Source organism: Crocodylus porosus, unplaced genomic scaffold (assembly GCF_001723895.1).
Source record: "Crocodylus porosus isolate Cpor-Errol unplaced genomic scaffold, CroPor_comp1, whole genome shotgun sequence".
Taxonomy (NCBI): domain Eukaryota; kingdom Metazoa; phylum Chordata; order Crocodylia; family Crocodylidae; genus Crocodylus; species Crocodylus porosus.
Genome location: NW_017728944.1, coordinates 1,134,779 through 1,161,190, shown reverse-complemented (window position 1 = coordinate 1,161,190; position 26,412 = coordinate 1,134,779). Strand labels below are relative to the sequence as shown.

The window sequence follows — 26,412 nt, the reverse complement described above, 5'->3', positions numbered from 1 at the left end:
GCTGGCATTTCTGATGCTGCTGGGTAAACCTGGGAAAGCTTTGATGAGCACCAAAATTGGAGATGTTTATTCAGAGACCCTCCTTGGGTCTGCTGCTGAATGTGAGCTGGGGAGAAGGAGGATCTGGCGTGCCTTGTGTGACAGGTTTTTGGTTATAGCCATGTTGGTCTAAGGACATAGGTAGGTAGGCAAGGTTCTTTGGGTAGATGTGGTATCTTTTATTAGACCAACTGAGTACTTGGAAAAATGTTCTTTGCAAGAAGAGTGCTTGTACCCAAAAGTTTGGAAAAAAAACCATTTTTCCAACTACTCAGTTGGTCTAATAAAATATATCATATCTACCCAAAGAACCTTCCCTACCTTGTGTGGGTAGGCAAGAGGAAGGAGTCACTTCAGCTGTGGGAGCTGTTGAGGGGGGAAGTGAAAGTAAACAGGGAAAATTGAAACCAGGATCTGCCCCATCTCAAAATAATCAAGGGACTTCCAGCTAGTCTTGGTCACCGCTAAATGAATTGCGCTTGGACCTTCAAGCACATAGAGCATTGCAAGTCTATCCATGTGGGGGAAAGCAGCCAATGTCTGGGGTCTGTTGCTGGAGCCAGTGGGTGGATGGTTCTGAGGCAATCAGATCCAGTGTGTGAGCAGTGTGACAGTGGGGTGTGGCATTTTGCAGCTGGTGACTAGGAGGTGTGCGTGTGGTGGTTGTTGCTACATGGGTAAAGTGTATGCAGTTGTGAAATGGTTGTCATGGCTAGTGCATTGGGCCTGCAGGGAATGGCCATTACAGGTGGTGCCTGGGAAGTGAAACTGATGTGACCCCACCTGACATGACCCCACCGCTAGCCTTGGTGGTGTCTCCTTTTTTCTGCAGGGACGGTGTTTGTCGTTCAGTGGGATAAGGTATATCTTCAGGGAAAGGAAGACATTGGCAGTTTCACCTTCCAGGCTGCTCTGCACAGTGATGGGAGAATTGTCTTCAGTTACAAGGAGGTGAGTGAACCTCTCTCCTGGGGGTGTGATCTTTGTGGGGTGATGCAGCACTCCTAAGCAGATAGGACAGGACAAGAAACAGGGACTGATAAACAGGACAGAAACCCATTATGTATCCCAGACAGGGTTGCCAACTCTTCCAGATGGGCTGGGAGTCTACCAGAGTCACCATCAATCTCCCGGTGACTATTGAAAGCAATCTGGGAGATTGTGATAGGATATTTTAAGAAAATAAATTCAATTAATGAGATTATATCATGTTGGGAGAAAAAAATCTCCCAGAATAGCTTCAGTCAGAATGCCAGATGAGTGACCATGGAGCCCCTGCTATCTTTCCTGATGACTCTCCATCTCTGTGGGGCAAGACACGTTGGCAAAGCATGCAGAAGGTTCTTCCTCCCTCGTCAGCATGGCAAGCTCTCCAAGAAAGAAAGAGTGGGTCTGTACAAATCACCCATTGGTGAGGATTTGGGACATGTCCCACCTAGGTCTGACCCCCAGTGGATATAGGTTGGGTACAGCCCAGCTGGGGAGCCTTAGATCTTAATTCAAGCTGTAGAGACCCTATCCTTATCTCTACTAGGGCCTGGCTTAGTCCCTGGTGTTGGCCAAGATGGTGTTGGACAGCATACATGCTCCACACAGACGCCCTGTAGCATCTCTACAGCCAGCTACGCTTGCTCTTCCCATTGTGGCTGATGGGCTTGGATCATCTCCAGGCAGGGATGGAGAACAGCAGGATACACAGGACCCAGGCTGGTACAAGACAGTGGTCCTTAATCTACTCCTGTGCTGTGGGAAAAACAGGAGGGGAGAGGCCCCCAGAGAATATCAGCTTGGTCATTCCAAGCTGTTTGACTCTGCTGGTGCCCACTGTACATGGCCCTTGGACACACAGACCATGAGGTTTCATGGGCTGTCGTCTCTCCCCATTCCAGATCCCTGTGTCTGTCCTGGCAATCAGCGCCACACAGCACCCTGTCAAAGCTGGGCTCTCTGATGCCTTCATGATCCTGAATCCCTCCCCTGATGTACCTGGTGAGTCCCCACCATGTGGGCTGCTTTGGCTGACTCTAGGGGAGGAAGGACGATGAACAATTTGGTAGCAAGGAGAATGGGATGCCTCACCCATCAGGGTTCCCATGGGCTCTATGCTCACTAGAAATGCGGCTACAGTGACAGCACTGCTGGAAAGAGAGGACTTCCCTCTTTCTTAAGCCAGGAAAACAGGACAGCTTTGCACTGCTTTTTGTGTGACCTTGATAAATCATTTGCTCTTTTTGTGGCTCAGTTCCCTGTATGTGAAATGGGGACAATGGCACTGACCTCACGGGGTGGGGCAGTGTTTCTGACACACAGTATATCACCTTATGTCCTGGTGACATGGGACAGATAAGTCAGATAAGTACCATCAATAGGTAGCTCTGTCTCTCTGCCTATTTGCCTTGGTCTCTTTCCTCTGGCTATGCTGGAATGCCCCTTTCAGAGGTTGAATTGGCAGTGGAAGCCTTGTTCTCTGAATACCCCATGGGCCAGGATAATCCTGGCCTAGGACACAATGTCTGCTTTGGAGACACTCAGCAGACAAAATGTTTTGCATTTCCTGCCTAGTGTATTTCAAAGTAATTTGTGGCAGCCAAGGCCTTGCTTCCCTGATGTCCAGCTGATAAGGACAGGGAAGGATAAGGAGTGGGGGGGGTGCAGAGAGCACTGAAGAAAACAGGATAGGATGTGGATGGAAGAGACTGCAGGAACTCTAAACTGGGATGTCAGATGCCTAAGTCCCTTTGGCTCCTTGGACTTTCCTGCTGTAATTAATGTTAGGAACATTCTGTGGATCCAGCAGAGAGCAGAGCAAGGGTGGGTTTGGAGATCAGGCTGCAATCTCCAACATCTATAGTAAGCTCCCTCCTAAAGCTGCTTTGAAAAGCTAAAGCTAAGACTATGCATCCATCTTGCATGTGTATCAGAACGTTTACACTGCCTGCCTGTATAGCTGGAAGGTTGTCGGTGTTTGCTGCCTGTGTTTGTTGCTGTGAGCTGTATTGATGAGTTACGTATAATGATGTTACATGTATGCTCTGCATATGTGCTGTATGCATATCAGGCATCACAGGTGGGGCATTAGCTGCCTGCAGGTACTACCTCTGTGTGGTCATGTGAATTTCAGCTGGGCTGCATCTGTGTGATGGGTGCATGTGTACTCCTCTGCCCCATTTCTCTTGTGCCTCATGCATGCTGTGCACCACATTATGTGTCAGCTGTGTGCTGCAGGCACGTCACACATATCGGTATGCTGCATCCCACATACTGGGCATATGTTGACTTTGGGTGCCATCAGGTGAACATGAGCTGGCAGTATGTGATGCCAATGCCACATGCCTATGTTGCAAGCATGTCATGTCATATGTCTCATCTGCTTGTCACATGTGGTGTGTGAGCTCCATGGACATGGAGTGCTTGTGAAAGAGGCTGTTGCATCCTGTCTCCTTCCTTGCCATAATGAAGATCCCAACCACACTCCCTTTCATCCCCAGTGTGACTGTGCAGCACCCGATGTGGTCACAGCTGCTTGTTATTTACGGACCTGCCATCTGGCCCTCATTTATTCCCGTTTACAACAGTTTGTATAAAACTTCAGCTGGCCTGAATCATGCTTCCTAGCCCTGCCTGCCGTTGGCCAGGTTTGCACTGCTTGCCCCACCTGTATGTCAGCCATGCCCACACCTATCAGAGACCTCAGGGCCAGGGATGTAGAGGGAAAAATGGGAGACCTGGAGAACCTGCAACAGAACCAGAGAAAGGGGGAGCAGGGAAGAAATGCAGCACTTTGTCCTGCTCATCCGAGGGCCCCCAAGGCCCCAAGCACTGAACCGATAATGAGTCTTACATATGTATACACCCACATTCCTTGGAGGTGAGTTCATATTAACTCCAGAGACACAAGCCCATAGATGTGAAAGGACTTGACCAATGTCACACAGGGAATCAGTGGCAGAGCCAGGGAAAGAACTCAGGAGTCCTGAATCATAGACCCCTCCTCACCCCTTGGTCATCTGACTGAATAAGGAGGAGGGAAGAGGCTGATGTGGGAAAACAGGGGTGGCCAGATAGCTGGGAGACTGGATTGGGTGCCTCCCTCAAATGTGAGCTCCATGAGTTGGGGAGGCTGAGAGGCTCCAGCCATGAGTCACCGACAAGCAATGTACTGCGCAGCTCATGTTTGTTTAGAACGACACAGAACTGGATCATGTCCATTTAAAAAGCATGTGATTGGGGAAGGGGCTGAGATTGCTCCCAAGCTCCTCCAAAGGAAAACATAGAGGAGGAAAAGATCCTACCCCCTCAACATCCCTTCTGTTTCCCCCCCCAAGCCCTCCCCTCTCTTAGCACCTTACAAGCGTCTGTGCATTGTTACATCTTGCAATGCTGAACCCAATGCTCAGTTAGCAATGCTAGCATTTCCGCTCCTCCCCATACAAACATACCCCTAGCTACCAGATTCAGGGACCACTCCTCTCCCAAGACTCCAGTCCTGCAGTTAGTGGCAGGCAGACCAATGCCCAGAAGAAGCCGAGTGCTGGTTCTTTAAGCTTTCCCACAACCCCAGTCAAACCCTGACAGGTTGTAGAGCAGAGAGCAGGCAGGGGGTGTGCAGCAGGCCCATGCCCTTGTCTAATGGGGCCTGTCACTGTTTCAGAGTCTCGCCGCAGGACAATCTACGAATACCACCGTGTGGAACTAGACACTGGCAAGATCACCAGCATGTCAGCTGTGGAGTTCTCCCCACTGCCTAGTGAGTGGCCTCTCTGCTTAGTGTCTAAGAGCATGTCTCCCTCTAGTGCTTTTGCCCAGCAGCTACAACAGTGCTCCTTGGAGCAAGAGGGTTACTGTTAGAGGCTTGTGTTTTGAGATATAGGCTAGGGACAGACATTACACATAAACCGGTTTAAGTGATCAGAAAGTGGTTTAAACCTTTAACAGAACAGATGTTCAGTGCATATAAACCAGTTTGAAAATGGCTGAAACTGGTTTGAGATAAACCTGGTTGAATATAGTATCAGACTTGACTGATTTGGCTCAAACCTGTTTATGCAATGTCTGTCGCAGACCCCTTCCTGGTTTAAGTTAAATCAGAGCCCCCCAGCATCCTGGCATGCTCTCTGGGCTGGGCGGGGCTATCAGCTCCACAGCAGAGCTGGCCGCTCCCCTTTGCTCCCTGGCTGGACACAGGCTTGCAGGCACAGAACGGTCTGCTAGCTTCCCTGTGCTCCATTCTCCCCACCCCCTCACCACTCACTGCTTAAGCAGAGATCCCTTCCTCCTCTCTGCCACAGCATGGACCATAGCCAGCATGTGGTATGCTAGCTAATGCTAAGAGGTGACTGTGCATGTGTCTCTCTCCAATTTCACTGGGATAGGCAGACAGAATAGTGACTGCTTAGGGCTTTTGGAGCTAATCAATAGGTCAGCTGGTAAGCTATTTAAGAAGTTTGAAGTAATGTGAAGAGAGGCTATTGTTTTGCTAATCAGGTGATAAAGACTTATCACTGGCCCCCCTTTCCCCCCCACACCCCTTACTTGCCTGTCAGTATGGCAAAGCAGGGAGGGAGACTGAAAAGGTCCATACCATCAACAGATGCATGCACTATACATCCCCCTTGTCTCAGTGCTAACGCGGGGCTGGGGACTGGCAACACTCCCGCTCCTTGAGCAGCCAGTGGGGAAAAGCTTGTGACCCTGCAGGCAGGTCTCCCTAATGAGAGAGTCCTGCCTGGGCTTGGCCATGTTCCCCTCGGCTCAGCTCCCTGCAGAAGGGAAGGGAGGGCTGCTCTAGCACCTGCCAGCTTCTAGCTTGAGCCACTTCCAGCATGTGCCTGAATTTCCTCAGTGCAGAGAAAATGTCTGTCCAGTTTCAAACCAGTTCAGCCTGGTCAGGTTAGACTAACCTGCAAAGATTGAATCAATTCAGGCTCAGGCTTTTTGAATGTCTGTCCCTAGCCTAAAGGTTCCTGATTGGATCCCTGCCATGACTGCTGTCAGACATGGACACCATTTGCTGAACCAGCCCAGATTCAATCCCTCCCCATAGCAATTCCCAATTGCCCACCACCACACCTAAGAAGCATGGCTGTTTTGTAGCAGAACTGGGGAATTGGGATGAAGAGAAGTATCCTGATTTGTTTTGTTGTCCTGGAGTGATTGAGAAGAGCAGGCACAATGCTAGCTTCCCATATGCTTTCATATGTAATACTGATTTACCCTAATCCAAAGCCAGTATCACTCTACTCTGACAGCACTCTTCATTCTAGATCCCCTGCCACTGCTGTTCTTCCAGTTGTAGTGGGCCCCCCACTACAGAAAGGATGTGGACAAATTGGAAAAAGTCCAGCAGAGGGCAACAAAAATGGGGTTGGCAGGGTGGGGCTGGGGGGCATAACTTATAAGGAAAGATGGAGGGAACTGGCCTTATTTAGTCTAGAGAAGAGAAGACTGAGAGGGGAGTTAAGAGCAGCCTTTAACTACCTGAAAGGAGGTTGAAAGGAGTATGGAGCTAAACTGTTCTCAGTGGTGGCAGATGACAGAACAAGGAGCAATGGTCTCAAGTTACAGCAGGGGAAGTTTAGTTTAGATATTAGGAAGAATTTTCTCACTAGGAGGGTAGTAAAACACTGGAACAGGTTACCCAGAGAGGTGGAGGAAGCTCCATCCTTGGAGATTTTTAAGGCCTGGCTTGACAAAGCCTTGGCTACAATTATCTAGTTGGGGATCTAGTTGGGGATGGTCCTGGTTTGAGCAGGGGGTTGGACTAGATGAGAGCCTGAGGTTCCTTCCAACCCTCATTTTCTATGATTCTGTGATTCCCATCATCCCGACCTGCAGCACCTCCTAGTATTCCAAATCCCAGTGACCCCATCCTTACCAGCTTGGTTGATGCACCTCAGTCTTGATTTCCAGGAATCCATCTGCTGTTTTAACCCTGACTCAGTTTTAACCCTGTTGTGCCCACCTGTGTTACTGGTACGACTGGGACAGATGTTCATAAGAGCTGAGACCAAGCACGTGCACACACACTTACATGTGCGCGCGCACACACTCTTCCATGAAGCTAGCCACTTCTGAACACTGATTTATAGGCCTGTGCGAAGCAACTAGTATTCAATTTGGATTTGGCTGATTTGGGGGACAGTGATTCATTTCAGTGATTCAGATCACTGTCCTGATTTAATTCAGCCGAATCTGATTCGGAGATTCAGCAGTAGCCGAATCTCTGAATGAGTCAGGCCAGGCCCATCCCCCACCCCTCTCCCAGCCCAGCAATGGGTGCCCAGCCTGTCCCAGCTCCAAGACCTTGACGAAAGAAAAGCCCCAGCTCAGCAGGTGCTGCTGAGTAGGGGGTGGTCCCTGCTGTCCCCCACTGCCCCAAGCTGCCAAAGATTTGGAGAGCTTTGAATCAATTTGGACCTTTAAATTGGTCCTGTGATTCGATTTGGGTTCGAAGATCTGGCCACTGAATTGGGCTGAATCTCCTCCAAATCGAATCACTACCTGAAGCTTCACACAGCCCTACTGATTTATTCTAGGCTGGTTCACAACACCCTTTCAAAACTGTGTGGAAAGTGCTTCTTGATTCCATAACCCTCAGAGTCCCTGAGGACTCTGATGATATTCACAAAGGAAGCTTTTAAATAGATACATTTGGTGTACAGGATACCAAGGACACATACACATAAGGGAAAGCTATGATGCAGTATATAAATACAAGCCAAAGAGTAAATCTGTCCTGAGTATACCAAGGTTATGCATTAAATGGTCTCCCCTGTTTATTTTATGACACTCTTAATAACATGCAGGGTCACTGCAAAGCAGATCATAAATAAGGTTTCTGAAATTCTTTCTTTCTTTTTTACTTACTTTTCCCCTGGCAGCTGGAGCAGTTGAGAACACATCTTTACAGGAACTGAAGAGCTGTTGGGAAAATACTAGATTATCCCTGCTGGGGGTTTGAGCTCAAGTCTTATTTAGGTCACAAGTGGAATGGGTATTTCAGGGCTTTGCCTATATCTGGGAGGCCACTGTTCCATAATAACTATACATTCCAATGGAAGTGACAACAGCTGGAGACCAGAGCTGGACCACAAGCAGGAGGGAATGGGTATGGAGGTGAAGACTGAGGGGAATCTGATAAATGTGGGAACACTTGTGGTTAGAACAGCAGGGAAGGCAGTGTGGGTTGGGAAGGAGGGGCATTGGATAGGCTGTGAGCACAAAGAGCCCAGGGGTGCTAATGCCAAGACTGAAAGTTGGTAGTGATGGACATTGGAAAGGTTATGAGTGTCGGGAGCCCCAGGCTGGAGAAGCCGTAGTGGCTTCCAGTCAGCATTGGGTTATATCAAGCTCCAAAGAGAATAGGGAAAAGCAAGGGTGGCTATCACTCCAGTCTGACACCATTGGTAGGAATGTGTGAGGCCCAGAAGCAGATATATGCACAATGCTAAAAGTGTGCCAGGGCCTTTGTCTTTCCAGACCAGTGTTAAGTCTCTAATCTGCCATGATATGCTGGCTGTGATTCTTGGGGGAGCTTTATTAAAAATTTGCACTAAATTGCAGCGATGACTGGGATGCCTTCTCACATTCTGGTAGAGAATGGATCCCACTCAGATAGCACAAATAAATGACTCCCCCCTACAAAAGCTTACTTCAAGCACAGCACAGGACTAGTCTATTGTAGATATTTTTTTCAGGACCTATGTACAAACCTTTTTATAGCAACTAAATGTCTGCCCCACTTCCCTTCTTCCTAATGAGAAATTCTCTGGGTTAAAACAGGAAGCAGCAAGGGCCTGGGTTTAGGATTATTCCAAGTTAATTTTGATGGAAACTCCCCTACTGAAATATTATCAGCCCATTCCTGTTAGGAAGGTGATAACGTGACTTCCAAATTCACTGCCCATAGATGGATGAGGGGTTCATCAGACAATGGTCTCCTTTAACCCAGGCTCCCCCATGTTGAATGCACTTTCCTTCATGTCCAATTTTGTCCAAATGCTAGTGCATTACTGGTACATTTATCTTCTTTCTCTTACAGCCTGTCTCCAGCACCAGAGCTGTGAAATGTGTGTGACCTCAGAGATGACTTTCAACTGCAGCTGGTGTCATGTCCTGCAGAGGTAGCTCAGATTGGGTTTCCTCTTTGATCCTCCTTGCACTCACCCTTCTGTAGCTGGAGGAGCAAGTTGCAACCTCAGGTCTAATCTCCACTGATATGTGTAATAGTGTTGTTACATTCACCTGTAACAGAAAAACCTTTCTAGAATTTGTACCTGACTTACGTTAGGAAAATGTTCATGTCTTACACAGTGAAGAGGTGACTTGATCACAGTGTGCCTATCTGGGGAAGAGATTTCTGATAGCAGAGGGTTTTTAAATCTAGCAAAGGAAGAATGAGATACAGTAGTTGCATGCTGAAGATAGACCAAAAATAAGGTGCAAAATTTTGACAGCAAGTGTGATTAACCATTGGAACAACCTAACAAGGGAGGACTTATCATCACCTTAAGTCTTTAAATCAAAGTTGGATGTCTCTTTAAGGGAATGTTCTAGCTCAACCAAAAATTATGGTTTGATGAAGGAATCACTGAAGGAGTCTCAATGCATTACACAGGAGGTCAGACTAGATGATCAGAATGTACTTTTCTGGCCATAAAAATCTGTTAATCTCAGGATGTGTTTGTGCTAGAAATCCTGACCCATTTGATGTAGGGGGTTATGTGTGGCAGTATTGCAAATGACTGTCCTGCTAATGTGGTTGGGAACAACATAATTCAGTACAAAGTCCCAATGTGCTAAGCAGTTGTGACTCAGCTGAATTTAGTAGGGCCAGTGAGTGTTAGGTGCCTTTAGGAACAGCCGCCAGTGGGTGGGAAGCCCATGCAGCAGCAGTGATGGCAACGGGAGTAAGAGCAGCTGTTCCCAGTGTGTGAAGACCCCATGCAGCAACAGCTCCCAGTGTGAGGGGAGACTGTACCACAGTGGAATCAGGACCAGCCAAAGTCTTTTGAGTCTCTGGTAAGACTCCCCCACTTAGCACCCATTCCCCTAGTTCCATTGATGTGGAACTAGGCTCAACCCTGCTATACACATAGTGTGAGTAACTCCAGTTTCCCGAGAAGATAATATGGCCCCTCCATCATCTGAGGATTCCAGCCTTTTGGACTCCATCCAACCATCCCACCTTGAAGAAAGCCAGATCCTTCCTCCTGCATTCAGCTCATACACAGAAACAAGGAGCATGCCCAGCCTAATGAGGTTTCAATGTGACATGATTTATTTTAAGTTGGTGGCAAGGGAGAGGACCCAGTAACACAGATCCAGGGATTCTGAACGGTGACATCCATATGCAAGATGTCCATTGCTTCAAGGACATCATACCATCAGAATCCATTGCCTCTTTCCTTTCCCAACAGTGCCCTAAATTGGATGGGGTTGTATCTGTCTCCCTGGCAGAGAGATGCTAAAAGGGATATGGCTCCCAAGGAAGCTGGGTTCTGCCTCTTTACATCTGTTTTCTATCAGTTGTCCAGGTTCATGTCCTTTTTTCCCCTGAATGCAGCAGGGGAATGAAGCAGCTATATCTCCAGGCCTAAACCAGTCTTTATAAAGCAGTCAGCAAAAAGCCCTAACACACTAAGGCTACAAACAGATGTCACATTTGTCCAGGATAAACCATTTTATCCTCAAGCAAAGGGCAGTCATTCAAATGTCTATGTCCATTGCAGGGGAAATTAAAAGAAAATTCACAGGGTAAGAAGTGCTAACAGTTTATCCCAGGACACCACAAAGTGCATCTGAACAGTTATCCCAGGACTGCATCATTGAATCAGTGGCAGCAAAGTGTCAGTGTATTCAGCTGCTTGCTAAGCCCTGCTTAGAGTGGTGATGTGTATAGATGCCAATACAGGATGTTTCTGTTCCAGGACAAACACAGGCATGTACAGCATGTCCAAGGACAAATGCAACAATGACTGTTCCTAGCTTCACTGAAGCAAGCGTGCAAGCAAGCATCACTCCTCGATTCATTGCTTCCCAGTAGGCCAAGTCCCACAGTCACAGGTCTTCCTTGCTAAAGGACAGTATCCTGGTTGGTAGCTTCAGATGATAAGATCTGCTGCTATTCTCATTAAGAGAAAAGTGTGCAAAAAGAATGTAGGTTTGACAGCAAAAACAAACCCCAAACCAAGGTGAATGGGGTCTGGAACCCTAGAGCTCATGGGAATTCTATTTCAATGCATTTCTAATTAATTTCACAGGTAAGTGTGATCTCCCAAACACCAGCTAATCGAAGTTTAGACTGTGACCTATCAGAGATTCTCAAACTGTGGTCCACAAGCTCCATTCAGGTGATCCGCAAAACAATTGTGGAACAATCAAGAATATCTGTACTTGTAAGACTACTGATATTAAAATATGAGTTGTATGGTTTGATTTGTAGAACAAAAAAATGTTTAAGTGGTCTGCCAGGTCCCTCAGCAATTTTCAAGTTGTCTGCGAAAAAAAAGTTTGAGAACCACTGATCTATATGTTATGATCTATATTACAGTAGCATCTTGAGACAAAGATCCATTATTTCCAGGGTCATAGACAAACAGATCCTGCCCTGAAGAGCAAACAGTCTAAATAGAAAAGACAGTAAAAGGGAAGGAAAAAAGAAGTACACATGGGAAAAACACATCAAGGAGGGTTTGGGGTGTCCCTAGTGCCCCCAGGGAAAATCTCCTGAGTACACCCCATCCACTCACTTCTGCTTGCACACACCACACCTGGAAACACAGTGGGGTAAAGCTGCTCATGGCCACTCTTGTGACTTGTCTCCTGTGTATTTTGGATAAGCTGTATCCGGTACTCCTGGAGTAGCTTCATCACTGTATTTCTGGGGCTTTGGTGTGTACAAGTGGAAACAGATCGGTGGGACGTGCTTGGGAGTATTCTTCTCCAAGAGCTCTGGGGATTCAGGGTAGACATACTGGTAGGCTCCAAGTACCTAAGTAAATCAGCTGCCATCTCATTGGCTTCCAAAAGGAGCTGGCCTCCAGTGAAAATTCTTGCATCTTGCTGAAGTCCTATGTGAAGCTGGTAGCAGAACCAGTGACTGAATCCAGGTAGCCTGAATCAAAGTTTAGTGCATTAACCGGAGATTATTCTTCCTCTATAATGCCCTCTCACATGGCATTGATTACAACTTTGCCTTTTACCACACAAGCAACTTTTCAGTACGAGTGATCTTACAAATGCTTTAGGACCAGAGCTCCTGGGTCACCTCCTTCTTGAGGTGTTCCCTTTTATTAGCTGTACCCTTGGTTCACTTCTCATTTGTCTCCTAAGACCATCTTCAGATCAGAGTTCCACTCTATTCCTTCCTTTTCTGCAGAGATTTCCATAGCTGGTGTTTTCTTGGTGCTGTTCATTTTGTTTTGTGTCACTTCTTCTGTGCAGATGTTGCTGGAAAAAAAAGCACATGATGGAGTTCATGGCCTTTCCCTGGCATACAGTCCAGAGGACGGAAATTCATACTCACTGTATATGTTATTTTCCTATTTCCCTGCCTTTTTATTTCCCTCAGAGGGTCAAAATCATCCCCTTTCTCCTTCATAAAGAGGAAAATCTGGGTCCTTCCAACACAGCTATGCTGGAATCTCCATGTCTGTGGAGACTCCCTTGTATCAGATCTTTCCAGTCTTCTGACATAGATTCACTTCTGATACAGAAGAATGCTGACAACTGCACTCCAATCATCTTCATGTTCAATCAACTACATGGTGTTTTTGCAATACCGTTTTTCCTTCCCATAACATTCGGTATGTTCTGAGTTTTTGCTCCTTTTCGATCAGGGAAATTTCCTGCTATTTATGAGAGCTTGGAAAAAATACCTTTCTAAATTCCCATATATGTTAACAAAGTATTTAAGATGTAATCTCTGGCTATAGGTAGAGGTTAATTTAACCACTTCAAAAGCGGACGGGGAGACTGCATCAGCTCTTATGCTCTAACTACTACCTCTGCTGCCTCCTATAATTATGCAAATGAGCTAAATCAGGGGTGCTCAACCTGTAGGACAGATTCAGCCCACAGAGCCATGTAATCTGGCCCATGGGGCTTCCCCATGGTCTGAAAATTTATTGGCAAGGGAACAGTGGCAGTGTTAATTGCCATTTACTTGCTGCTAAATTTTTGGGCCTCGGTGCAGTCTCATGGTCTGGATAGCATGGCCCTGCTTGTTAGATTCAGCATGTAGGGCAGCACGGGGCTGATCTGGGCCCACAGGGCAGCATGAGGCCTAATCCTGGTATGCAAGGCTGGGCCGAGGCAGCATGGGACCTGATTGTGCCACCTGCAAGGGTGGCACAAGCCTGATCAGGGTGCACAGGGCCATACAGGGCACTGTGGGTCTTCTTCAGCCACAGGGGGCTGGGTGGAGGCAGTGCAGGGCCCAATCCCCACATACGGAGCCACTGAGGCACTGTGGGGCCTGATCCTGGCACATGAGGCCTGACTTGGCCTGTGGACTAGCTCTGTATCACAACTCTGGCCCACATGTCACAAGATTAAACACCACTGAGCTCAGTCACTATAAATGAAACTCTGACTGAAACAGGGTTAAACGTGCAATGGATTTGCTATACCTGTATAGCTACAGGAGCAAGCAGAGGTAGCTGCTACATCCTACCATTACTGACCAACTGCATGTTTTCATTACCACACAGAGGCTGGTTACAATTAGTGCTATTATTCAGTGTTGTACTGCATTTGTTTGGCTAAGTGTCTGTCTACTGTGCCCATCATGGTAGTCTCTGGGAGTCCCACATTGATGAGAAACATCTGCCTGAAGTAAGCAGTACCACCCATACGGAGCAGTCAAATGAATGTCTGCTGAAACCCTGATTGCTTTGCTAGCTGTGCCTATTAGTGAACGCACCTCTCCCAAATAACAATCTCTTTCTCCACAGATGTTCCAGTGGGTTTGATCGATATCGTGAGGAGTGGTTGTCTTATGGCTGTGGCCAGGAGGTGAGCTCAAGACAAGGGTATTTTCCCTCAACTTAACAGTGTTAGCACATCTGTGGCCCCCTCATTTTCTGAAAAAGGGGGATCCTACTCTCAGATACCTATCTCTTTTATGATGAGAAATTTGGTTGCTAATGGAATTCTTGATAGGACAGTTGCTTTAAATATGCTTATGACCATGTGGAGAACGGTAAGTGGCTTTGGGCTCCTCAGAGACAGGGGTGGTTGAATTATCTCATGCCATGGAACTAAGGAAAAGAGTTTCAGAATACAGCCACACCCAAATTCTCCAGAAACAAAAACATGAGCTTTGTGTAGTTAGGAAGAATATAAGCCTTGCTTGCTATACATGGCATCAGAACCAGTAATCCACTGAGTACAGTATTTTACCTCTGTTTTATGCTGGAATAGATGGATGATAATCTATCTCATCTGATACCACCCCCCTTTACTACTCTGGCAGAAATCAATGGTCCATCTAATCTGGTGTCATCTCCGGCACCAGCCAGTGCTAGATGCTTTAAAGAAAGGTGTAAAAGAAGTACCTAATGGCACAGCACTAGCTCACTGAAGGATTTCTTCCTGAGCCTTTGAAGTATGATCATTATCCACCCTGAAGGAAGAAAATGTTTAGGTTTTGTTATTTCAATCCTAGTTAGTATTACTATCTCCACACTGACTGAGCTAATTACTTTGCTTTGCAAAAATCAGCTCTGATGACATATCTGGTTTTTGTCTGTTTTGTTTTGTTTATTTCCCGCTGAAGTCTCTGCTTTGTTCCCAGTTTACTAGATGGTTTCACTGAGGTACAGTCAGGTCACAAGCCCTAACTGAGGTCCATTGGTGCTTCAAGAAGGGTTAGAACTTGGGATCCTGCCAGTCGTTTGCTCAGATCACAAGTGTTTCTGTCCCTCTGAATGGAGGAGTGCTGGGAACAGTTGCCATTCTCCCTTTGTCTTTTCAGTCAAATGAGAAGACCTGTGAGGATTTAGCAGATGGCAGCTACTATTCACCGGCTCCGGACAGCTCCTTTACAACACCTGAGGAGGACATCAGCACCTCCACCTCCTCCATGTTCATTGACAGCCTCACCACGGAAGGTACAGGCAGGTGGGGTGATGCACTTTGCCAGGGAGGCTCTTGCCTCTCCTGTGAGAAATCTTTTGCTCCAAGGTCAAATGACGAAGTTAATTTAAATCAAAGACAAAGTTAGTTAACCTTCCCAGCTATTCAGTCCTATACCTCTAAGCTCAAGGACAGAAGAGAGTAGAGAGAAACAGGGAGGTAAAAATAGGGGGGGGCAAGATTCAGAGAGCAATGGAAGGAAACGTAAACCAAAACTCCACTTAAAAGGTGATAAATGGTTGCACTACACTGACTCTGCACAGTGGCAGCCTAAAGAAACTACAAAGCAAGTGCCATGAGGTTCCTTAAGCTTGGAATAACCCCAGTGTGAGGATCTCACCATCACAATACATAGGTTTAGTATTCATCAGTTGAAAGAACTAGAAAGTGCAAGTTACACTGAACTCTACCCTATGTTCCCCTCTGATTTCATCACAAATTCTCCAGAGAAGGAGCCACAACATTCAGGATCTAGATCTCAGCCTTCCCATAGTTTGGAGTCAGGGCTTTGATTTCTCCAAAACATCTCCTTGGTGTAAACCCACCTTCCCATCACATGAATCTTTATCTCCTAGTAGCCACTTCACAAAATACATTAAATCTGCTACCGGCTGTTGCTTCTAGTCCAGTGGTTTAATGTCTCATTGCTGTAGATGACCCATAGCAAGTGGTGTTGTCACATTGGCAGTAATAAACCACAGCCATTCAGTTTATCTTCTGCTCTGAGAATGGAAGGTTTTATAGAATACAAAGTCCCCAAGTAAAGACCTGTAGCTCCCTTGAGGCACCCCTGTTCTAATGCCTGATAATCCTATTAACACATGGGCCGTCTCCTCTGATCCTAGCGGCAGGTATCACTTCAATTTCACTGCTTAATAGTCCCTAACGCAAACTGCTAATTAGAATAAATAGAAAGGAACATTAGTAATTGTCCTTCAGCTATGGAGAAGGAGCCTGTGGAGGTGGGGGGAGAGTTTGAGGCTGACAAAGTCGACTTTGAGAGGAGCAATTCAAGGAAAGGGGAGGAAAACACCACCACTGAGATTATTTTCCAAGTCATCGCCAAGTCCTGGAAGAAGAACAAGAGGCTTTTTGTGACGTAGTCAAGCATGAAGTTAATTTGTAATCTTGGAAGGAAACAAACAGCCAGCTGCATTAGACAGCAAACTTTATCTGGAGAAGCAAGCAAAGCAGAGGAAAAAAAAAACAAAACAGAAAAAGACCCACCCCTTTTCATCCTCCTCAGCTCATTGAATCTCTCAGTGGAGATGTTTGTGAATGCATCTGACTAGCTGGCCTTGGTGTACTTTTATCTCACCATTGGGACAGGGAAAAGTCCAAGCCAAATAGCAAAGAAACCTGGGGTAGGATTACTGCTGTAATTTTTCATAAGTAATGCTGTTGCTAATGTCAGACACTGAGAAATCTCCTCTAACCTTCATGCTAGTAACTTTGGAATGGAGGCACAGAAAAAGCAAAATGGGATTTATGGCTTCATATGAAATAGACCCTCTGGATTAACATCCTTTGCTTTATTTGTCTGAACTACCAGAATTAGCAACATGTTTCAGGAAATGGTCTTTTTTTACTATAAAGAGAGTCTTACAAATGTTTACTCTGTAGGTTTTTAGGTAATTTTTTTGCCTTTGGGGGATTATGCACACACTTGCACACATGCTCAGACAAAAATGCTCACGAATCAACAAGATTACCCCATCCCTTTCTTCTCTTGTCAGAAGGGTGTAATTGTTCACTGCTGACATGCCTAGGACCCAGTCCTGGGTACATTAATTCTGTTGCTTGCATACTACATGTACTCATTTAAAAAGTGGTTTGTGCTTTAGTTGTCACTTTGATAGGAGGAAGCGGCAAACAGAAACCCTGTGGTTTTATTCTTCTATTGTTTTCTGGGTGCCTTTTTCCCTACCAAACTAAGAGGTAAAACTACCATGAAACATAATATTGCAATACAAAGAGGCATGCCCTACATATAGGCTTTTGCAGGGGGGGAAGGATGGTGTAAAAATGATGAGGCCCATATATAACTGCTAAATCTGCTTACCTTGGTTTCTTTCTTCCAGATGACACAAAGCTGAATCAGTATGCAGGAGTGGATAGTAAGTCTTCAACCTTTTCTTTACCTGGTCAGATTCTTTCTAAGTGGGAATGTGTCAAGCTGAAATCAAATGCACTTATTAGTTATGATCAGTCAATGGACTCAAGAGTTGGAAGCCAACATCAATGGGATGCAGTCAAGATAAGAATACAGTTATCCTTCCCCAGATGACTAATACTACCTTGAGTTGTTAAAAAATGAGAGTTTGAATCAGTATACATTGCGTTGATGGTAATTTGTTTTGATCGTTTCCTCAGTCTTGGTGGGTAAACCAAGCTAATTGTTTTTCATTTTATACTCTGTAAAATCTATTTCAGTTTCTCATTCCCGAGCATTACCACAAAGCCTCTTGCCTCTGAATTTCCTCAGTGATGCAAACGAACATTTTAAATCTTAACATATAAAAGCAAGCCTGCTAGTAGCCCATCTTTGGTTCTCCCTAGGCTTCCTTTTTGTCAGTAGTTCATTTCACAATGAACTTCAAAGACAAAGAACTCTGCTGGCCAAGTACTGTCTATATTACCATAACACTACTGTTATGATATAGTGGTGCAAGAAAAATCCCAGTGCCTCGTTCTGTGATGTCTGGTTTGCAAGAGCTGCCACACAATGACACTAATATCCCTGGTGGTTTGTACAAGGTATATGTGCAGATCACAATTCCATCCCAGCTGGGCTGATGGAGCTCATAGAAGTAAATTATGAGCTACCGCAGACTATAATAGGTACAGGATTGGGTCCACTGCAAGCACGAGACCTTTGAAATTCATGACCTTCTCAATTTTAGCCAAACTGCTGCTTAAATGGCTGGTAATGTCATTGCTAATCTGTGCAGTAAACACCCTTCATAGCTCTGCTCCTATCTCTTCTCTGTGTAATTGAATATTCATAGCTAAGGAATGAAAGGGAGCCAGAAGAATTGTGGGTAAGACACACTAAGGACACTGCTCAGCATATGGCTAATGGTTTTCCGTCAGAATGAGCATTTCAATACATGAGGAATATGAATTGAGGGGTGTCTGTTGGGTGCTTGTTTATTCCCTTCTCAAATCAAATGTTGCTGCTGTTTCAAAGGGACAATCGCATCCAGGAATTCACCTGGGGGATCCACCATCTATGGCACGTCTTGCTTCATCTGAATTATTTCAGGGGAGGAAAGGGGGAGATACTGTCTTGTACTGGCAGCCTCTGTATGGGGGATGATGGGAGGATGTGGTGAATTCCCTGTATCATGGGTGTCACTGAGATAAATTCAATCAATGCAGGTAAATCACACACAATACATTATATAGCTTGGGCCACCAGATACTTCAGCTCCAAAGACACAGGCCTCTGCCATGTAAGCTAAGCTCTCTCACAGTATTAGTTCACTTATTCTCTTCATGGGCTGGACCCTAGAGGGTAAGATCACTCCTACACACATGGCAGAACAAAGGCACAGGGTGTCCTTGGCTTTCATTTCCACTGAACCACCCCACTCCTGCCTCTGCTGTGCAAGAGGTAATTCAGTAGACCCAACAAAGGAAATCAGCAGTTAAGAAAGGATGGCCCAAGCCATCATGCAAATCATCATTATTGATGAGGGATATTAGCATGGACAAAGGCCTCTGTCCTCCCTTTGCTCCTGCTGGAGAAGTCTCCCCTTGCTCCTACACTGTGGTCATTTATTTCACTGGGTTCCAAAAATCCCAGTTTCTATCTCTGCATTCCCATCCCTCCATAACAATCTCTTTGCAGGTGTGAGAAGTGACCTTCCTTCAAAGAAAACAGGAGCCCCAATTCATGCTGGGACTATTGTGGGGATAGTTCTGGCTGTCCTGCTTATTGCAGCCATCATCCTTGCTGGAATTTACATCAACAGCCACCCCACCTCCAATGCTGCCTTGTTTTTCATTGAGGTGAGTGAGGAGACCCCGTCCCAGCCCTACCCAGCTGTCATCAGAACTATCAGAAGCAAGGGAGATGTGTCCCAACCCCTCTGCATTTTCTCCTCCCGTTAAGGTTTCTGCAGGTCCCAGCAAGGTTATGTATTCACTCCATTGGGTAGTGTAAGATCACACAACCCAGTTTATACCCTTGGTATAAATTAGCAAGGCATTGACTTCACTGGCATTATACTGTTTTTATTTTTTGAAATTTCATGTCTCAGGACAAATCAGTTCCAACTTGTATCAACTAAGCAGAGCTCAATCATTCAAGTCTGGGTGGCAGTACCACCAACAAGTATCCTGCCTCCCAGGGTCTTAAGCCTAGGGTTTCAGATACTCCCAGATCTTTGGCAGGCATCCTACATGCAAGCCCCAAGCCCCAGAGGCCTTGGAGTTCAGCTGCCCCCTAGTCTCACTTGCCCCTAGCCAAAAGGCCAAAGCAGCAAGCTAGAAGGAAATCCCAAGAGCAAAGCCCCATCATCATAATTGTGTAGTCAAGATCCTCACACTGGATGATTGGAGGCATAATAGACTCTTGCAGGGGTCAGCCTGCCCACAGTGCAAGGGGCATGCCTTCACCCTCTACCTACACTGAGTCATTCAAGGCCAAGGGGAAGGGTATCTCCCCTGCCAGGTCAGTAAAACCACCTAGGCTGAAACCATCATCATGGTATCTCCCTGCCAGATAAGTAGGATCAGCCCCCTAACACAGTCCCTTCCTTAATGGGGGTCCCTTGCTTTAGTACTCACACTCCCATAGATTTGTGCAGTCGAAGTATACTGAGCCATGAGTACATTGATTTGAGCAGTTGAAAGAACTAAGCCATGAATAAGAAAAAGGCAGTTTACCTACAGGTGCAGCTACCCTCAGGAAATCCTAACCTTCTGGAGAAGAAGAGGGAGGCTGGGCCTCAACAACAGCTCAGGAGCCGACCATGCATTTAAAGATTTATTTTGCTGCGGTCTGAATCCTCTCAGCAGTCCTGATTCAGATACATTTCAATTAACCCAGCTGCCTTGCCCTGACTGCATCTGGGGAAGTGGAAAGGAGCAGGGGAGGGGGACTTTGATATCCTTCATATCAAAATGTTTCTTTTCATGGTTCTACAGGCACAGCTAATCTCCAACTTCCAGTTGTTGATTCTGTCTGAAATCCAGCTGCTTTCTTTTCCATGCATACCCACACTTACTTTTTTACTCTCTCACATTCTTTTTCCACATTCCCCCTCCCTCTCACACCACTGCAGACGTTTTCACATGCTTGCACATCAGTACACATGCAGATTCTAGAGAGAGAGCTCATCTAGAGTGTAACAAAAATTTTGGTTGCTACCTTTTGAGCTGGATTTTTTAAATTAATGTTGCCAGGCTTTATGGACAAACGATGCTTCATCAGAGATGTAACTGATGGTGTGTGTGTTTCAAATGCAGATTTTTAACTTCAAAAATACAGGTGGTTATGACAAACCCCCTGGAGCCATCAGGATTGGGTTGAATTCTAACCTGGGGTCTGATGGGGGAGAAGATGAGCAGCATGTAGACCCCAACCTTTCTCAGCTGCTACCTGGTCTCTTTACACCATCTGTTTTTCTTCCATTTGTCTCTATCAGGAGACCAGCTTCACAGGATCAATCTCTCAACCTCCCAACAGTTTAGTATCTTAGCACCTCACAAGCATTCTTGTATTTATTATCTTCATAGCATTCAACTAGAGAAGAGCACTGCTCTTATCCCCAGTGAACAGATGGGGAGCTGAAGTGAAGAGAGACAAAATGATTCGCACAAGATCATATTGGAAATCTGTGGCAGAGCAGGGGGTTAAAGTGGGTTTTCCTGAGTCCACAATACCCTAACTACAAAGCCATTCTTCCTGAGGCCTAGTTTCACTAGAGGTTTCATTTCCTCTCTCCCCACTTCCCAATTTAACCTCATTTATTAGTTTATGCATCAGAACTAGCCTTTGAGAAAAAACTGTTAGCCCATTGGTCCCTGGCTCTATGGCACTGTATATAGTTCTTCAAACAATAGGTGTGCAGCACTTAGCAATGTTAATACAATTAAACCTATCCACAGTGATCCCTTCAGCAGCTTACAAAGGCTAGCTGCTTCATCGAGGTGGGTGTGCTAATAATGGTGAGCAGGTATTCAGTGACATTTGGAGTGGTCTCTGAAGGTAGGAATTATTAATGAGGTGGGCTCTCATAAAAGTGACATAGAAGCTTTTTGCAAAGCTCCTTGCATAGCCCTTAATTAAAGACTATTAGTTTCTCATGCATCTTTGTCCTTGTCCCCAGCGGAGACCACACCACTGGCCTGCTATGAAGTTCCGAAACCACACTAACCACACGACATACTCTGAGGTGGAACCAACCAGCCAGGAGAAGGAAGGCTTTGTTGAAGCAGAACAATGCTGAGCATACCCTTTCCTTACCCTGCCCCAAGCCCCAGCCTTCTGTGTCTCAAGTGTTGGAGTTTCCTGTTATTCAATTGCAAATTTTCTCTTTTCTTGAAAAAGGAACAGCAACCAGAAGAAAAAGGCCCAGCAGAGCTTTGAAAAGAATGTCAGGGCAATCAATGCAAGGATACAATTCTTCCTGATTCCTCCTGGGACAGTGGAGCTTGAAACACAGGCAGTGAATTGTAACAACAATTTGGCACCAAAGACTGAGACGTGGCACTAAGGAAAGCTGGAGTCAAGTTTTCGTCCTGTTTAATTTTGTTTTGTTTTGTTTTGCTTTGGGCCTTTATTTCTGCGATCACCCCAAGCCCTTAAGAGGAGCAATTCCCATTCCTAGACCCACATCCTCTGATCGGTGTGACATGGCTCCAAACCCTCTGTTTTCAAGATAACAATTATTATCCTATCTCCAGCAAGACAGACAAATCTGACTTATTCTAAGGCTTATGTACTGTAGGAGAACCTTCTACAGGTGCAGTTATGAACAAATAGCTTTAACTTGCCTTTTCTATACAATTTTGCTGATGCCTGCAAAGGGAGAGCGTGAGAGTGAGAGACCTCAGATAATTCTCCTTCAAAGTCAGTCTTCTGTTGTTAGCACAGCCACCATCCAGGAACCGATCAAATTATAATGGGAAAAGCTGGGGAAAGAGCATAAAGGAAAACATTATTCTTCTAGGGCTAAACCCTGAGGTAACTTCATACAAATTTTAATGGGAATTTCACAAGAGTGAGGAGGAAGGAAAGCCTGAGCTCAGTTACATCATCCTAAAACAGGGGTATCTCCATAGGCATCAATAAAATCCACCTGATCCAAAGCTGTGATCAGTGCCGTCTTTCTACTGACTTTGTTTAAGTTTGGATCAGGCTCCTATTCTGGATTTTTGTTGGTATCGCTACAGGCCTCAAGCAAAGCAGCGACTTCAGCATTAGACCCCCTAGGTGCTTACTCTTTTCTTTTCTTTTCTTTTTTTTTGCCAATCAGAAACAAAGATTAGTCTTCAGAAAATAAAGACTCCAATCTGTTCCCATCAAAGCCAAGTGCTAAACTCTCACTGACTCCAGCTACAGCAGCTTTGGGATCTGAAGTGAGGAAAGAAAGACAGTCAGCAGCAATTCCAAGTCTGGTGTGAGGTGCAGTTTACATTCCTGGAAGAAAAAGGGCAAGTTGGTTGTGTGCTGTTTTTTCATGATCCTCAGCTATTTATTCTGATGTCATGTTTGGTGCATATTTTATCCACTGGCTGGTTCAGCTGTCACTGGTGGTGATTACTGCCAAAGGCAGGATCTGTCTAATTAATGTTTTCCCTCTCTTTGTCTGAATTTATATAGCCATTAAGGATAAACATGGATGCTTCATGGAATTTAGAACCTGGCTTATACTTCTTCACATATAGCCATTAGGGAAGCTTTTGCTGCAACTTATTATGGCATAAGGACACCAAAATTCTCAAAAAAGATAAGTCAGACAGAACCTTGCCAAGTTATTATGGCCCATACACAGAGACAGTACTTCTCCGGGGGTATTTTGAAGATGATCGTTAGCTCCAAGTAAAACCTTGAGCTAGAAGTAGATTTGTCTCCACTTCCCCCAAATAGAAAAGGGACACTGTCATAAGTTTTTTTGCTTCGGCTATCACAAGCTTTAAAATGCTTATAATTTGGTAATGGATATCCCTTGGATTCTCAGTCTCTTTAAAAATAATTACCTTGTTTTTATTTTTTGCATATATATACAATAATAGTTGGCAAAGTAGCAGTCAGATGGGTATTCCTCTTTATTCCTCCTCATATAATACAGAGATAGCTAGCAATTGTGAATAGCTGTAAAGATACTTTACAGAGTGCGTAATTAAACTGCCTAAATAAGTCACTGCCAGGAAATATGACAGCCAAGATCTAAGAAGGATTCTAAAGAGAATTAGACATGTAAATGAAGAATGGTGAAAATATATACGAGATATCATAAGTCTTTATGCTTCAAGGTAAAAGCCAACCTATGAGGTCAGGAAGAAACTTTCCTTATGGGCACGTTATTCCAGAATTGTCTCCTGGAGGCTTATTATAACTTCTACTGAAACATATGGTACCAGGTACTTTCAGAGACAGAATACCAGATTAAAAGAACTACTGGTCTGATTTAGTACAGCAGTGCTTCTTATTTCCCAATTACCATTATTCATTATGCTCTGATAGGTTTTTGGTTTTTCAGTATTTTATTATTTATGAATTCTGATGATTACTTTTAGGTAAATTTATGGCTAATTTTCAAGGTATTGACATTTTTTACTTAGCAATAAATAAAATGTTTCTCTTTCAACTATAGAGAGAAAAAAATCAGACCCCTCCTGAGCTTCAGTCTGCTGAGAATGTGTTTCTAGTGAGACTGGAAGGCTGGGATTTGCTAGCACCCTCTGGAGAAAATCAACACTTAAAAAGTTGTCAAATGTAGGGATTTATTTAGTTAAATATATTTTTATAGATTTTGATCAGTTTTTACCTAAAATTATGAACACTCTGCCTGACATTACCACATTTTGCACAGCTGCTGCTTAGGGAGGTAGTAAGCAACAGAGAGTATCACAAATTACCTAAAAGAAACAACAAAAAATCCTTTGGTTTCCCAGTGTTGACAAGGAGGTTAAGGAAGTAATTTGGCAAGGCTGTGGTTATTTTGTGCTTCATAAGAAGCAAAAGAAAAAAAAAAGCTGCTGTTTGCCAAAATAGGAAAAGGGAGACTGTAAAAATTATTATTTCATGCTTCTGAAAGAGTGAAAGGTAAATAAATTACTTTAGAAATTACTTGCCAGTAGGTACATCTACATGTGCCCCTACAATGCTGTCATTACTTTGCAAGCATTTAGTACTTCCTTTTGGAAGTACTAAATGCCAGTGCATTAACAGCCTGTACTGTGCTGTCTGCGCAGCACAGTTATTTTCAGCTGCTATGTTGCTGTAGCAATGTGCTATACCAAGGGAGTGCACCACTATGGCGACGTAGCTGCGGCATCTCAGTTTTTGCTCACCGATGCTACACAGCTGTAGCACATTGCTATGGCGACATAGTGTCACATGTAGACACTCCCAGTGCCCCTTTAATGAAACTAAAATGGGAACAGAGCATGCTAACACATGAGTTTATGTGCTTGCTCCCTACCAGTAAATCAGTATGACATCTTTTATCTAATTTCTCAGTAATTGAAACAGTGGCTTGTATTTAATCATGTTGATGTGAAGTGTTTTGTGCTGTTCATCTATGATACACTGTGTAGAGGGTAATCAGATACCATGCAACTGGTTTTGAGAAGCACAACACACATCTTTATACACACCCCTTCATATATTAGGAGAAAGGATCAACTCTGCTATCTGTCAGGTCTGGCTCTGGAAATTGTAAAGCCATTTCTGAGTCAGGGAAATCGGTAGGATACAATCTTTCAGGATCCAGGGTCCCAAGTTTGCATGGCACATGGCCTCTTAGTGGAACAAGCCTATATCAGACTCCAAAGAGCAGTGGATATGATGACGGTAAATGGAAGAAAGAGAAAAGGATTTTTACTACCAACCTCTGAGCACTATTTTACTCTTCAAGCAAATGGGGTGAATAGATCTGGGAGCAAATGGAAGGCTAAATACCCACAATGAAAACAGATTAGCTTGCACGTGTGTCTCCCCTCAGTATAAGCCCACTGGCTTCACGCTGCCCACTCATCCTGTGCCAAACTACAGGAAGGCATGCCAATACCAGTACTGTGACATTCCTGGTAGAAGGTTTCTGTATCACTCGGCTTCTGCAGCCATATTCTAAAGTTTCACTCTAGCTCCGGGTTGGGCTTCCTCAGAAGTAAATTGTATAATGTACATGTGTATATCAACTTGTATATTTTATAAGTATAAAATGAGCTGGGACTGTTAGCTGTGCTCAGTCCACTGCTCAGCTGGTTAAAATTTGGATGCAAAATATAGGAAAATGCTGATATTCCATATTTGTCTTTTTAAAGACAGCACCCTTGCAGTTTGCAGTGACTATTGATCATGTTGTTGGTGTAGGGGAGCTGCTTATCCTGACATAGAGAATGAGGTGTTACATCTGTTAATCAACCACTTGTGTGTATTCACCAGTTGTAAAAATATACAACAGGGTTTAGTCAAGACCCGGCTGTTTGGTTCTTTTCCAGTTAAAGTTGGAGTCTAAACCCCCTTTGTTTTCAATGAAAGTAAGACCCAACTCCAAAATAATCTCTCTCTCAGTAACTAATGACCTACTTTCCACATACTTGAATTTACAGCACAATTGGACTGTTTTGGGGGACTAAAGGCACTTTAGCTGTCTTCTAATGCAATGTATTTACTACGGATTATCTGCATGGAATATTGTGTTAACACAAAAAGATCTTATGTTTTGAACTGCTTTCTATTCAAAATAAAAATTGCAAAGGATTGTGGGAGATGTTGTTATGAAAATTCTGAGCATGATGGGAGTAGTCTTTTATTTGTCTTCTGCATTACGTAATGGACACTATGGGCGTGTCCAGATGAGCACACACATGTCTCTTGCTCTGCCTTAAATCCCTTTGAGGCAGGACAGGAGACATATGAGGGAATGAAAAAATGTTCCCTGTACTTCCACTGGGCCGGGCCCATGGCAGCAGGACCCGGCATGGTGGGCAGGGACTGCGCACCACGCCTGCCGGGTCCTGCCAGCCCTGGGGCTGGTCCTGCTGGCCCTGGGG

General features: G+C 44.9%; 1 protein-coding gene across 1 annotated transcript in view; it reads left to right on the top strand.

Annotated features, from left to right (window-relative positions):
- PLXDC1 (plexin domain containing 1) overlaps nucleotides 1–26,120 on the top strand; it is a 54,760-nt gene extending 28,640 nt beyond the window's left edge. Inside the window, exons 6-14 of the mRNA XM_019550271.1 lie at nucleotides 872–990; nucleotides 1,929–2,028; nucleotides 4,691–4,786; nucleotides 9,080–9,161; nucleotides 13,995–14,055; nucleotides 15,017–15,152; nucleotides 17,259–17,294; nucleotides 19,031–19,191; nucleotides 21,516–26,120. Coding sequence (XP_019405816.1) covers nucleotides 872–990; nucleotides 1,929–2,028; nucleotides 4,691–4,786; nucleotides 9,080–9,161; nucleotides 13,995–14,055; nucleotides 15,017–15,152; nucleotides 17,259–17,294; nucleotides 19,031–19,191; nucleotides 21,516–21,635 — 911 coding nt within the window. The 3' untranslated portion in view covers nucleotides 21,636–26,120. The remainder of the gene's footprint in view (nucleotides 1–871; nucleotides 991–1,928; nucleotides 2,029–4,690; nucleotides 4,787–9,079; nucleotides 9,162–13,994; nucleotides 14,056–15,016; nucleotides 15,153–17,258; nucleotides 17,295–19,030; nucleotides 19,192–21,515) is intronic.
- The last annotated feature ends 292 nt before the right edge of the window (nucleotides 26,121–26,412 follow it).